Raw genomic sequence first — 14452 nt, 5'->3', positions numbered from 1 at the left:
ATATATATATATATATATTTGATCTGCTCGGAAGACCCCACATCAAGCCAAGGCCAAAGTGGCAGCAGCCCTAGAGGGTCACCTGCACCTTAGAGGTCAAGTCCTCAAACTGGAGTTATAAAGGGTTGCTAGATGCTACCGTTTCCCACCAAGTACAGATATGAAGCGTTGATAACTAACTCTGGTATCACATGCCTCAACCTTGTGCCCTACAGGTGGGGGGCAGTTCTGCCAAACAGTTTTGTCCACTATCTCTGTGGCCTTAAAGTTACAGGTACATAGGTGAGGCATTTTAATCCAACTGTAACCTAAAAATGTACAGCCAACTTTGAAAGAGATGCATCTTAGCTCTGGAAATCGTTATTGAGTATGTCAATGCTGTTGTCATGAAATGCTTCTTCTAAGTATGTGGTTATTAAATAAATAATTAAAAAAGTATTTTTTATATGTGTGAGTGTTTTGACTGCATATATGTCAGTGTACTGGGTACAAAGTCCATAGAGGCCAGAAGAGGGTGTCAGAGCCCCTGGAACTGGAGTTAGGATGGTTGTTAGCTGGGAACCAAACCAGGGTCCTCTGCAAGAGCTGCCAGTGCTCTTAACTGCTGAGCCGTCTCTCCAGCTCCCAGGTGAGGCACTTTAAATGGACATGACTGTCTTGAGGGGTTACAATCCCTTTAAAAAAAACAAAAAAAAACCAAAAAAAAACTGTCCTTTAGTGTACAGACACACAATTGTTCTCTTGTAGAGACCAACAATTTAACTAGTTTAATTACTTACAAATCTGTGAAGGGCTAACTTAGACACATATTTGACAGTGACTAATGAAAGACCTTTCTCTACAAACAGTATTTAATGGAGTCATCAGTTCAGCACTGGAACACACCTACACTAAGCCCAAACCAGTTGGTAGGGGACAGATGGGGCCAGTCATGAGCACACAATTTTCAGCCTTAAAAACATTAGATTAAGAAAATTCATAACTACAAAACTTTCTCCCTCTAGTAAACAACTGCCCAGACCATAGTTGATCTGCCAAGAATACCCGAGAAATGCTTGATGTAATGTGGGTGTTTTTAGATTTGTAGTGGAACAGAAAGGGGGTGTATCAACCTATATTTCCTCGGTTCAGGGCCACCAGTTCAATCTACAAACAGAAATGTCCCATTAACTGTTAGGCTGTAAAGCTGAACTCTGTTGTTGTCATTCTCCTCACTGTCAAGAATCTGAAGTCAATGTGTGCTTCCATTGACAGTCTGCAGGCGCCCACATGGCACCTAGACTTCTCTATTTGTAAAGAAGCCAAATGGCCTTGACAGGTGCAGAATTAAAGTTCCCAGCTCTATGAGCTCACACAGAACCTACACATGCAATCAGCCACATGAGGAACTGAACATTCGACTTCTGAGAAGCTCTCTCAAGTGTCACAGCACCACCCATCGCTGTGATGTTCCAGAGTGATGGTGGCAATTTTTCCCCTCGCTGGTGATCGGAGTGAGGAGGAAGGCTAGGAGAAGCCCTGGGGTAGACTGATTTTCCCCTGTACTAGCCCACAGCTCTGGCCTTCCACAGAACAGAAAGGAACCAGTTAAAGGTACAGTTATCACTGACTAGGCAGAACTTTGGCATCAGAGGATACAGAAAATGCTTGGAGACCTTCTAACCTCTTTCTACTGGAAACTGGGCTGGGAATAACCCTAGCTTTCCTGAATCCCAGTCTAGAACTTTTCCTTCTGCATTGCTGACCAGATTGCCAGAGTTCAGCACATAATCACAGAGTTGCAACAAAGCTTCAGAAAACCATTTCCACAACCCAGAAGAAGCTTCAAATTTACTGAAGTTGGACTGGGAATACAGCTCCAATGTAGGGTGTTTGCTTAGCACACATCACATGAAATCCCTGGTACCACGGATAATAATAATGCAATAATAATAATGGTAAGTATAATGACAACAACCACCTAAGTCCCAGATGAAAGACACATTTTCAAATACCTATGGCATTACTGGGCATTCGAAGAAGAGAGTAAAGATGGAGGTGGAAGCGTGAAAAACTAAACTTCTATTAACAAACAGTGAGTGCTTACATTCAGTTCCTCAAAGTGGCTTACATCAAGGACTACCTGTTATTCCTAAGAGCAGGCAGTCCATCAATAAGTACAATGCCACCGTTTGGAATGGGATGTGTGTGGACTGCCTTAAGGAGGATGAGCTCTTCCTTTCACTGGTTGCTGGTACACACTGCATTGCAGAAAGAGAGAAAATGCACCATGCAATCTGGCTTTGAATTCCTGTGCTGCCACTTACCAGTTCCACGACTGGAATGAATTATGAAATTTTCTGAACCTCCATTTAGTCATCTGTATATTGTGGACAATTCCCATGTCTCAGTGAGTTGTTTCCACGATCAGGTGAGATGTCTTATGTCCCACACCTGGCTTAGTAGATCCTTGGAATGTTTGCTTCCTTCTCTGAACAGACAATTGACTGTGTTTGGCCAAGGATTGAAGGAAACACTTTACTGTAACCCAGGACAGCCTTATATCGTTGTGCCCATCTATCTTCTGTCTGTCTACCTGTCTTACCTCTCAGTACAAAATGAGCTCTAAGCATAAAGGAAAATGACATGCACACGTTAAAATGTAGGTTTTCAGCTTGTTGTCTAAAAGAAATCATTCCCATCTAACCAGTAGCATGGTAGGGGAAGGGTGACTTGCAGGTGGTATAATATACCATTTATTTGGATTTCAGAAAAGTAGATGTGTTAGTTTCCTGGCACTGTAACAAAATAGCTAAGATAAACATTTCCTAGGGAAGAAAGATTTACTTTGTCTCACAGTTCAGAGATAATAGTCCATGACTAGTTTGCTCTGTAATTTTGGTCCTGTGGCAGGACAGTGCATCTTGGTAGGAGCATATAGTGGAGTAAAGCTGCTTACCTCATCATAGCAGGAAGCAGAGAGTGAAAGAATGCAATATCCCCTTCACACATGCCTACAGTGACCTAACACCCTTCTATTCAACTCCATTCTACCTCCTAAAGTTCCTGCTTATCCCCAAGAGTGCCATTAACTAGAGACTAAATCTTCAACACATGTGCTTTGGGAACATGTACAAGCCAAACCATAATATATGATCCAGTACCACTTGAATTAGATTGATGGGTAGGACAGAGTGGAAAATGGATCCAGAACTGGCTTGCAGCAGACAGCGAATCTCAATCTCTCTCTCTCTCACTCTCTCTCCCCGCTCCTCTCCTCCCGTCCTCCCTTTCCCTCTTGTTCTCTTCTTTCTTCCTCTTCCCTTCCTGTTTTGTGTATGTGCCTGTGTAGTATATAAGTACCTGTGTGTATACACATGTATATGGATATGCAGGCACATGTGTGCATGTGTGTGTGCAGGCCAGAGTCTGACACTGTGTGTTTTCCTCTATTGTTCTTCACCTTATTTTTGAGATGGGGTGGGGGGTGTCTCTCACTGAGCCCAGAGCCCATTAATCGGCTAGACTGGCTGTCCAGGGAGTTCTGGGGATCTACTCCACCCCACCAACACTGAGGTGACAGACGTGCCACCATGCCTGGCTTTTACGTGGGTGCTGGATATCTGAACTCAAGTCCTCGACAGGCACTTTACTGACTGAACCATCTCCCAAAGTCCCTCAGATAATTTGTAAACCAATTTTTTTTTCATTGACTATCCAGTTCTGACTGTCACACCAAGTCTTGAAAGAAACTAAATTTTCCCACTGCCTGGCCAGACAAGTTTGTTTTTAGAGGGGCACAAATGTTCTTTACTTTTTCTCTTCTTATCGATATATTATGAATAACAAAAAGAGGTTTTTAAGGCAAGAGAGAATGGAGGTAGGAATTTACAAATGTTTCACATCATCTAACTCCAGGCTCCATCTGGAATAACAAACAGAAGCAGGAGAGACTCTGAGTGGTGTGGAGGAATCCCACGGAGACCCACATTTTCCTTCACACCCACTCTGGTTTTGTTTTTGTTTTTTGGCTTAATGCAGAGCAAACCTGATGTGATTTCAAAATCATAATAATACAGAACTGAAGTTCCACATTGTTTTGAAGCAGTACTGAGGTGTTCCCTTAATAGCCCTTGCTTATTGCAAGATGATGGGAAAAACGTATGTAACGGCAGGTACCACTGTAATAGGTCCGCCCTGAAAAACATCTTGCTTCAGAGTCTTCTATTAATGTAAATCTTGCACAAGTGAGACTGCTATAAATTAAACAAAATGCATTGCATTACACACAGCCTGTAATTTCTATCTCCCACATACCAGGAAAGTCCTTTTATTTCTTCTATAAAATCAACACTAGCAGTACCACGGCGCACAGTGCAGTGAGGAATCCATTCATGGTTTTAAAGATACTCTGTCCCCACATCCCTTTGACAGAGAGTGACAGTGGTTTTTTACTTCAAGATTTTAATATGGATTCCTGACACTGTCTCTGTCACAGATATTCAGAGCAAGAAAGAATGTTAGCTCTGGGCTCCTGAGTAGCCCCCGGTCTCAGGAAAGTCAGTCTAGAAATATCGGCAACAACCAGAGCCGGGACACCAGGAAGCTCTGTGCTTCTTCTGTTTTTCTGAGATGGTGGCAGCTGGGAGCTGCCGATACCATCTGCTGAAGGCAAATGCCTAGTTAACTGTGCTATTCTTGATTTCTTCACAGTCCACAGTTCCCATCAACCTCGTCCTGCTCTGCTACCTCCACTTACTGCATCGTTTCTTCCTTCTCTATCAGGCCTCAGACAGTCGCACACATGAACTACCCTGGGTTCCCCTGGCCCAGAGCTCTTCCATTCAAAGTCTATTCTCAACCAGCATGTCCCTTGCATTGTGGTCTTCCTGGGAAAGCACTTGGGAAAGGATTTCGTCCCATTAATAAAAGTGTACATGCTAGGTTTCCAATCTGAGAAAAGCAACTTAATAGGGCAAAAGGTTTGTTGTGGCTCAAGGTTTCAGAGGTTCCCACGCATGCTTGCTGGGCCCTGATACTTTGAGCCTGTGGCAGCACAATACTTCATGGTGAGAGCTTGGGATGTGGCAAAGCTCTTTAACCTCAAGGTGGTGGGAAACAGAGAGAAGGAGGGGTTGGGGTCTCAATGTTTCCTTTAGGGGCATGTCTCCATTGCTCTAACATTAGGCTTCATCTGCTAAAGGTTCTACCACCCCCATCAATATGAAGCTGGGATCAAGCCTTCTACGCTCAGAGGCCTTTAGGGGAACATTTCAAATCCAAGCTATAGCAGCTCAAAAGGACATGCCAAGGTCTGTGATTGAAATGTTGCTGTGTTTGTCACAGTTACCATGGCTCTCACAGATTGTCACCAGGCACACTGAACTTCACTAATGATGGTCTTCACCAATTGGGAACCTAAGATAATTCACTGGACTGACATTTATCTTGTATTTTCTGTGGAAAGAAGAGGTTTGCTAAGCAAATAAAGAGTCGAAATAATATTTTAATGGTGGCGTTTAACTGCGTAAGAGAAGGTTCCTAAGGACCTTAAAGTTGCTATTGATACACTAACAAGTTTCTGCCTAGCCACTAAAAAGACAGACTGAAAGGACAGCCATCTCCTTCCTGGCTTCTCCACTTCTGCACAGTGACTTGCATTCTCCAAATCAACCTGCTTATAGCACAGCTGATCAGTCTTCCAAACTAGTCAAATTTCTGGCTCTTTCTCTTTTTGTCTCCACTCAGACCCTCACTGACATAATGCCACCATAAGACCAGAAAAATCCTGTCTAGGCCCTGTTTTTTAATCCCAAATTCCCCAGTGATTCAGCAATCTGCTACTCAAATGGCTGTCCCACACTTTCTGAATGAAAGCATCCATGACTTTCATTCCAGATTTTGAAGATCCTCAACTGGACCCTAGACTAAGCAGAGCCCAAGTGGAAGTCCAAAATATCTATCTGACCTTCCCTGTCCAGATATATTCTGAGTGTCATACATCATACTTATGGTGGATTCAGGATGGTGGTCAGGTGCATCACACTGCTTAATGCAACATCCAACAACAGCACTGGAGCAACACTTCATCACCAAAGACACTGATGTTTCTGTAAGAAAATATGTGAACGTCCCCTTGTCATATGTAAATAGCCTCTTAGGGAACCTAATGGGAGTGGACTTCAAAGTAGTTTATTCAAAAAATGTTGGTTGGTAGGTAGGCTAGTGAACTCCAACTGTCAACTTGGTTGGATTAAAAACACCTTCAAGGGTGGTGAGATGGCTCAGTGGGTAAAGGTGCTGCCACCAAGCCTGATGACCTGAGTTTGATCCCTGGGACCCACACGGTAGAAAGAGAGAACCAACTCCTACAAGTTGTTTTCTGACTTCCACATGTGTGCCATGGTACTAGCATATACATGTGTCATTCACATACAAAATAAAACTTAAAAAAAGAACACCTTACCGGGCGTGGTGGCGCACACCTGTAGTCCCAGGACTTGGGAGGCAGAGGCAGGGGGATCTCTGTTGAGTTCAAGGCCAGCCTGGTCTACATAGAGAGTTCCAGGCCACCTGGAGCTACAGGGAGACACTGTCTCAAAAAGACAAACAAAACAAAACAAATAAACCACCTTGGGCATGAGTGAGGCACACTTTCAGGTATGTCTTTGAGGGAGAACAGGCATTAACTGAGGAGATGATGCCCATCTGGAAGGTAGGGCAGACACATCTCACAGGCTTGGGTTTCGGACTAAATAAACAAGGAGAAAGGAGAAAATGAGTGAGCTGACCACTGGCATTCCCTTTGCTGCTCCTTAGTGTGTCCCACAGACCAAGCTGCTCCCAGCGTGTTGCCTTCCACTCCAGGGTGGACTGTGTCTTCTGAACTCTGAGCCAGAATAAACCTTCAGCAGCTTCTTATCAGGTATTTGTTCACAGCAATGAGAAGGTAACTAAGATGAAGACGGTCGGGTTTCTTTGCTCTTCAGACCTGGAATGAAGGGCCTAGGGAGCTGGCACAAGTGTAGAACGGCCATTAATACAGCCCAAACTTGAGGTAGCACACTTTCTTTCAATGTCTGCACACTGCAAACTGTGGTCCATTGAAGCTGCCTCCATTAGTCAGATCACTGGAGCTTTCTTTATACTACTGTCTCTAGGAGAACTTCATGATGGCTGTCCTTCTCACTTAAAAATGTTTTAATTTTGACATGATTTCCAAAGTATTTTCACCTTCCATGTCGACAAACAAATTCCCTTTTCAGTCATTTACTTTAGCAAACTGTAAATACATAGGAATTATTTTGGTTTTTCACTGCCTAAAGAAAGGCTCTGTTCAAGTACAACAGATTGATCATTCTTTATAAGGGCAGATTTAAATTTTTTGAAATCCCTGTTAGGCAAACCTCGTCTCCTCCAAAGTAGGAACTAACTTTTAAATGTAAGTTTATCTAATGTGTAATATAAGCCTATCAAGGAAACCACAGAAAGCCCCCTTTGCACAGTTAAACATACACTAGTTTGGCTCCTCTAAACCCCTCCAATAAACCCATCTTTAAACATTGCTAAGCCAGACATGACGGCAGCAATGTGGGACTTATACATACATCATGGGATGTTGGCTGCATGGGTCACAGCACTCTGACAGGCAATTCCTAGGCAGTTATTTTGACATTAGAAAGTCACAATCCATCAACTTAACAGCAGGGCAATAATTTGGGGGACCAGAGAGACAGCAATTCAAAATGACATTGTGGGAAGTAAACAGTAGTTCCAAGAGGCCCTGTTTGAGAATGAAGATAGAAAACTAAGCAGAATTTCCTTCCACTCCTGGAACCAGCCATTATGTCATGGCTTCTTCTGTGAGCATGTTTCTTCTCGGGGTGGAACAGTAAGGCCCTGCCTACAAGACTCAAGAATATGCAGATACCCATCTGGACTCTGGCTCGCTGTGCAGAAACAGCAAGGTGGGGTCTGCCGTTGCAACGATAAAGAACAACAGCGCTGACTTCCCCTCTCTGTAGCACTAACCACTTCCCTGTGACACCCACACACCAACATTTCAGAAGATTCTACTTGACTTTTCTGCTTTGTAAATTACTCAGCTCTTAGTGCCGTGTGACACGGGGCTCCTGGGGACGTGGAGCACACTTGAACTCAGAGCCTTCCTGTGCGCGCACGCACACGCGAGCACACACACGCACACACACACACACACACACACACACACACACACACAGAGTCTCAAGTCTCCCACTCTGCTCTCCCAGATGAATGAGGACAGGGATCACAAGGGCTTCTGAGATTCTGTCAACAGCTAGTACAGAAGGGTTGGTAGAGGGATGGGGGAGGGATAAGTAGAGAGTATGATCTCCACTGAATGGTTCTCAAATACCCCATAACCACTGAGAGCACACACACAAGTTTCAGGAGACAGCCAGCTATTGACAAGAAGGATACGCACAGCCTTCCTTTACCTGGAAAAGAGAAGTAAAGAGGGAAGAATGGGCAGGAAATGACGTAGGGAGGGTTGGATGAGTGTAGTAGGCATGGTGACTGAGAAGTGGAATCTGGGTGGAAAGATTTTTCCAGATGAGCTATGTTGCTTTTATGGAAACAAAGTAGTCTTTGTGGAGGCCCATTCCTCCCCAAGGCCAGGGGCTGCGGAACGAGTTTTTACCTCTGACCACTCCTACTTGTTTACTGTCTGTCTGAAACACTCATAGCGTATGAGACCGAGTATTTTCAGGTCATACTATTTGTGCACACACATGTTTGGGTGTGTACACATGCATGTGTGTGGAGGCCAGAGGTCAACATAGGGTGTCTTTCCTGCTTTCCACCTTAGTTTAAAATTTTTTTAATTTATTATTTTATTTTATGTGTATGAGTATATTGCCTGCATGTAGGTAGGTATACCTATGTTGTGCGATGCCCACAGAGGTCAGAAAAGGGCATTTGACACCCTGGAACTGGAGTTATGAATGGCTGTTATCCACCATGTGGGTGCTCAGAATGGAACCTGGGTCCTCTGCAGGAGCAGCCAGTGCTCTTACTGCCAAGTCTCTCTAGCCCACCTTAGTTTTTGACACAGGGTCTCTCACTGAACCCGAGGCTGATTTGTCTAGAATGGCTTCCAGCAAGTCCAAAGGATCCTCCTGTCTCCATGCACTGGCACTGGGAGACCACGCATGCACTGCTGTGCTCAGTATTGTTTTTTATTATTTGATTTATTAGTTTTTATGTGTGTGAGTGTTTTGCCTGCATGCATATAAGTGAACCACATGCATGCAATGCCCTGCAGAGGCCAGAAGACGGTGTGGGATCCCCTGGAACTGAAGTTATGTATGGTTGTTAGCTGCCATGTGGGTGCTAGGAATTGAACCCAGGTCCTCTGAAAGAACAGTGTGTTCTAAACTGCTGCGACATCTCTCCAGCATGAGTGCTCATGTGTGTGCTAGGGATCAAACATGGGTCCTCATGCTTGTGCATCAAGCACTTTGACTCGGCCATCTCCTCAGCCCCTATACTTCACTATTTCAAAGAAAAAGAAAGTTACTCTACAGACAACCTATCAACAAGGAACAGACAATCAGCTCTTAAAACAAATATAAAGAGATAATCACCATCTGCATTTTATTATAGCAAACTTCTGCAGCAATTTCAATGACATTTCTCCCTCTTTTCCACAACCTCCCTTTACAGGAATAACTACAAGCCCTGAGCCGCAAGCTTCTGAAAACTCACATTTCAGAAAAGCTCTTCTTAAGCAAACAGTCCCAGAAGGAAGTCAACAATGCATCCTTACCTGAAGCAGATGCTCTTCCATGCAGCAGAGATTCACTGGGCAGCAGATCTTTTGAATTGGAGGTGAATGGTGATTGTCTAAATGTGTCTTCTGAAAAGAAAGGGCTGGGGTGGGGGAGGAGGAGCAAGGTTTAGAAAATTAAAGTTATTTAAGACACCCAGAGCATCTGGGCCCAAACACATACACACACAATACTGGCTAGTGTGGTGTTTTCAATGATGCTTAAGGGACACAAACAAGGGTGCTTCCGACAGAGGCAAAGAAGGCCGTGTGCACCAGACCAGTTTTGTCTGGCATTGTCTTTCATCCAGGGTACACACACAAAGCACCACCTTTAAAAAAAGGTTTGTTTTATTTTTCACTTATGTGTATGCGGTGTGTGTGTCTCTATGTGTATGTGCATGTGTGTGGGTGCCCATGGAGGCCAGATGAGGGTGAAAGGTCTGGTGGAACTGACCTTACAGGTGGTTGTGAGCCAGTCAGCATGAGTACAGGGACTTAAACTCAGGTCCTCTGCAAGAGTGGTAAATGTTCTCTACCACTAAGCCATCTCTCCAACTGCTAAAGTACCACCTCTGAAACACAGTGAAACTCATACCCAGGGAACAGCTCAGAAGCTGGCTTTACTCTTTTGCTCAAATGCTTTTTTCTGGAGGCCCAAATGAAGACCAACTGCTGAGCCAAAATCAGAAAGGGGTTTTCTGTGCTTTTTCCCATGGTGAAGATGGAAATGGCCTGCTTGTTCCACAATCTGTTGGACCAACAGCACACACAGGAGGCATACAAGGCTGGAGCCTGGGGCTGCTGCACTGCATGCAGGCAGCAATTGGCAGGACTCACAGAAACTGGAACTCAAGCTGGAACTGGGCTGGTTCTATGGGAAGCAGAGCTGGGAGACTATGCTACAGGAAGTGACCCAGGTTGCAACTTTACAGAAAGGGACAACTCTGATCGGAACAATACTAAGCTCCTCTAGTGACCAAGCTAGAAGAACACGGCACTAGACACCTCCTGCCAGGGCTTCCCCCTCACATCACCGCCAGTGAGAGTGAGGAGTATAGTGGACCTGACATCTACCATCTATATCTCTAAAAGAAACTGTAACTATTACAATTACATGAGAATACACCGTAGTAACCATCTGAGTTCTTTCTGGAAAATGGAAAGTCTTATTTGTGTGTATCAAAGAAAATTCATCCAGAACTGGGAACCCAGGTAGTGGCAAGGCCATGGGCAGTTACATGTTCTCTTCATAGGAGGAACAGGAAACTGTCATCACCTTGAGGTTGGGCAACAAAGGAAGACAGTCAATAGAGCCCTGAACCCTAGGGCTGGGTCCACCTGCTCCAAGCTGGAGGTGGCAGCTGAGCCTGTCTCCCTGGAGCAGCAGCAGAAGCAGAGCCTGGAGCCTGGGGGTGGGGAGGTGGCACACAGGGACTCTTCCTAAGCCCCACCCCTGCCTTCCAGCAGGGCCTTGGATTGACCAGACCTTCCCAGAAGGTAGGGCAACTGCAGTTTGATGGGTCAGTGCCCAGCAGAACCACAAAGCAGGGCAAAGAACAGGTCCCAGGGCAGAGGAGCCTGAGACCTGGTGTTACTTTTCCAAACATGGCAAAGACTAGGGTTTCTGTGATTAAATATTAAAAAGGCAGCTTTAAAATGAAAACGAATATAATTTTTTTAAAGGAAAGTACACAACAGTGGATCATATAGTTTTGCCATAACTGTTAGGCTAGACTGAACTTGACTTGGCCTGGCATGCCTTTTATTTATATCTTAAACACTAAACAATTGAAGTAGGTCTAAAAAAGCACACAAGCTATAGGTTGTCAGTGATAACCAGCAGGGACAGGGGAGGTAGAGTCACAGTTTTATGCCAAACACCACAAGCATGACAGGAACACTTTAAAGGGCATGGTGGTGCTGCTAGGTGGGCAAGTGCGTTCACTCCAGAGCAGTCAGCCTGAGTTCAAACTCCAGCCTCACTACTCAGCAGCTGTGCGACCCTGCATAGATTCCTTCCCAATTCTTGTCTATAAATGGGACAATAACAGTACCCACACCTCACAGAAGAGCTGTGAAGATTAAACTGAAGACTGTGGAATGTGCTTTGCGTGATGCCTGGCACACTCAGTTAATACTCAGTAAATGGCAGCCATTTATTTACTTATTTTAAAAATACTTTGTTATTTTTATTTTATGTGTATGAGTATATTGCCTGCATGTAGGTAGGTGCACCCTGTCATACACTGCCTACAGAGGTCAGAAGAGGATGTTGGATCCCCTGGAACAGGAGTTAGGGAGGTGGGTGCTGGAAACTGAACGTATTCCTCTGCAAGGATAGCCAGTGCTCTTAACTGCTGAGCCATCTGTCCAGCCCCTTGTTTATTTTTGAGATAGGATCTCTCTATGTAGCCCTGGCTGGCATGAAATTCACTATGTAGACTAGGATGGCCTCAGACTGACAGAGATCTGCCTGACTCTGCTCCTGAGTGCTCAGATTAAAGGTACGCATCAGTAGGCCCCGTATGGGAGACATTTTTTTAATGTGTATGTCTGTGTACTCCAAGGGAAGAACAAATCAATCAATTTGTCCACACAAGCTAACAAGAGTCTTCTGTGTAGAAGCCATTCTAACATAAATGGAGAAGCAATTATGACTTTGAAGGCTTGGTTTAAGTGTTGGGATTAAGCTAACGTTCAACCCTCACATAAAGAAAACTGCTAGGATCAAACTTTTAAGGAGGTAACAGGATTGCTGGTCAAACACAGAGCGTGACATTCCCTGATTCCAGGGCCAGGGTGTAGTTCATTGGCAGAGTACTTGCTGAGTATGTATGAGGACCAGGGTTCCATCCCCAACGCTTCAGCATACACACACACACACACACACACACACACTTTGACTCCCCATCATCATCTCTGAAGCTCACACACAAATGCCCATGTCTGAAGGAACTCTTCGAGTGGATGGGAGACTGAACGTACATGAAGAGCAAAGCTGTCCCATGACCATGGCTTTGCAGAAATTACCTTGCTCTATAATTAATTAATTATTTTTTTTTAAGGCAGAGTCTCAAGTAGTCCAGGCTATTGAATTCCCTACATAGTCTAGGGTGACCCTGAAGCTCTAATCTTCCTGCCTCCTCCTCCCAAATGCTGGAATTGCAGGCACCACACCTGGCTGAGACCACTTCAGGGGTTAAGGGATATGGTAGAATCTTCCTTTTAGGGACTTCCAAATCCCAAGAGCAGCCCTTGAAAGTGACTAGAAACATCTATGCCTCTAAGAACTGTGTGCCATGCCCTCATTCTTTTTTCCTGTTTTCTTTTTGTCCTTTTGAGCCAGGGTGTCCCGTAGCCCCAGTTGTAGACCAGTCTTCCTTGATTTCACAGAAAGCCTCTTGCCTCTGCCTCCGAGTGCTGGGATTAAAGGTATGAACCAGCACGCCTGCCTCCTGCCCTCATTTTTGTAGTAACTGTTACAGTCACAGTGATTGCCTCAGTTTTAAAGTGTACTTAGTGAGAGCCTATGATGGGTGGGGCCAGCAAAGAAGATCCTTACACAGGGACCTCAGGAGGTCGGCAGATCTGGGTGAGAAGTGTGCTAATTTACCATCCATGTGGTACTGGGAAGTGGGATGGATGGGGGGCTGAGGCTACACAGGAAAAGGGCATTGTGCGACCAAGGAGGTGGGCCTGACTAGGGCAGTAGACAAAGGCCTGGGGGGAGCTTGAGAAAACTAGGCAGGAGGCCACCACAGTAGCACACTGGGAAGTAGTGATGCTGGTGGGCATCACTGCAAGACCACAGTGCCCGGTGCAGACAGAAGGCTTAAAAAAGCAGAGCACTGCATCCTGAAACAATTTGTGGGTTTTTTCCAGGTTTGCACTAAGATGCAAAAGAAAATACTCCCTGCGCTGTCTTTGTGACTGTCCTGATTGAACTGGGGAGTACATCTATATAATTTTAAAAAAGGCAGAGCAGATGAAGAATGCAGGTCCATTCCAACCCCCAGGTTCCTAGGTGAAGCAGGAGCAGGCCACCGGGCATCCCACGCAGAGAAGAGACTTCCAGGTTTGTTATGGGTTAGTGCGGCACATGCACTGCATCTCCCCACCCTCTTCCACATTGCAGACCCTCATGGAGTAAGGGGTACAGCACTGTTACTGCTGAACTAAAGGGAGGCAATCACGGAGCAAGGCTACGTTCCAAAGAATTTTCTACCCTGTCTGCCAGCTCTATCCTGCACAGAAAAGAAAGATTTCTTCAGAGGCAGTACAGAGTGAGCGAGTCATGCAGAACACCAAAATGCATCAAAGAAGTATGTAAGTTCTGATGCAGAAACTTCCAGAAGTCAAGGCAGTATAGGCCTCATCCACAAAGAAAAGATACTAGGCTGTGACATCAGTCCCGGGCCAGACACACCATTGCAACACTGTATTTTTGGTGAGAGGTGGGGCACAAAGGTTTAACAGCTGGGAGGTGGGGCACAGAGAGGCTTAACAGCTGGGAGGTGGGGGCACAAAGGTTTAACAGCTGGGAGGTGGGGCACAGAGGTTTAGGAGCTGGGAGGTGGGGGCACAGAGGTTTAACAGCTGGGTGGTGGGGGGACAGAGGTTTAACAGCTGGGAGGTGGGGGCACAGAAGTTTAACAGCTGGGG

General features: G+C 45.2%; 1 protein-coding gene and 1 pseudogene across 7 annotated transcripts in view; one reads left to right on the top strand and one right to left on the bottom strand.

Moving 5' to 3' along the window:
* The window catches only part of Znf827 (zinc finger protein 827), a 190043-nt gene that overhangs the window by 50970 nt on the left and 124621 nt on the right, over positions 1 to 14452 (bottom strand). For all 7 annotated transcript variants that reach the window (XM_017796736.2, XM_008827476.2, XM_008827475.2 and 4 more), the window contains exon 8: positions 9788 to 9891. In XM_017796736.2, the coding sequence (XP_017652225.1) occupies positions 9788 to 9891 (104 nt within the window). The remainder of the gene's footprint in view (positions 1 to 9787; positions 9892 to 14452) is intronic.
* LOC115069349 lies at positions 13639 to 13749 on the top strand (annotated as a pseudogene).

Source organism: Nannospalax galili, unplaced genomic scaffold, assembly GCF_000622305.1.
Source record: "Nannospalax galili isolate Female #2095 unplaced genomic scaffold, S.galili_v1.0 scaffold1272, whole genome shotgun sequence".
Classification (NCBI taxonomy): domain Eukaryota; kingdom Metazoa; phylum Chordata; class Mammalia; order Rodentia; family Spalacidae; genus Nannospalax; species Nannospalax galili.
The sequence above is the reverse complement of the archived record's forward strand: the minus strand, read 5'-3'. Positions and strand labels throughout refer to the sequence as shown.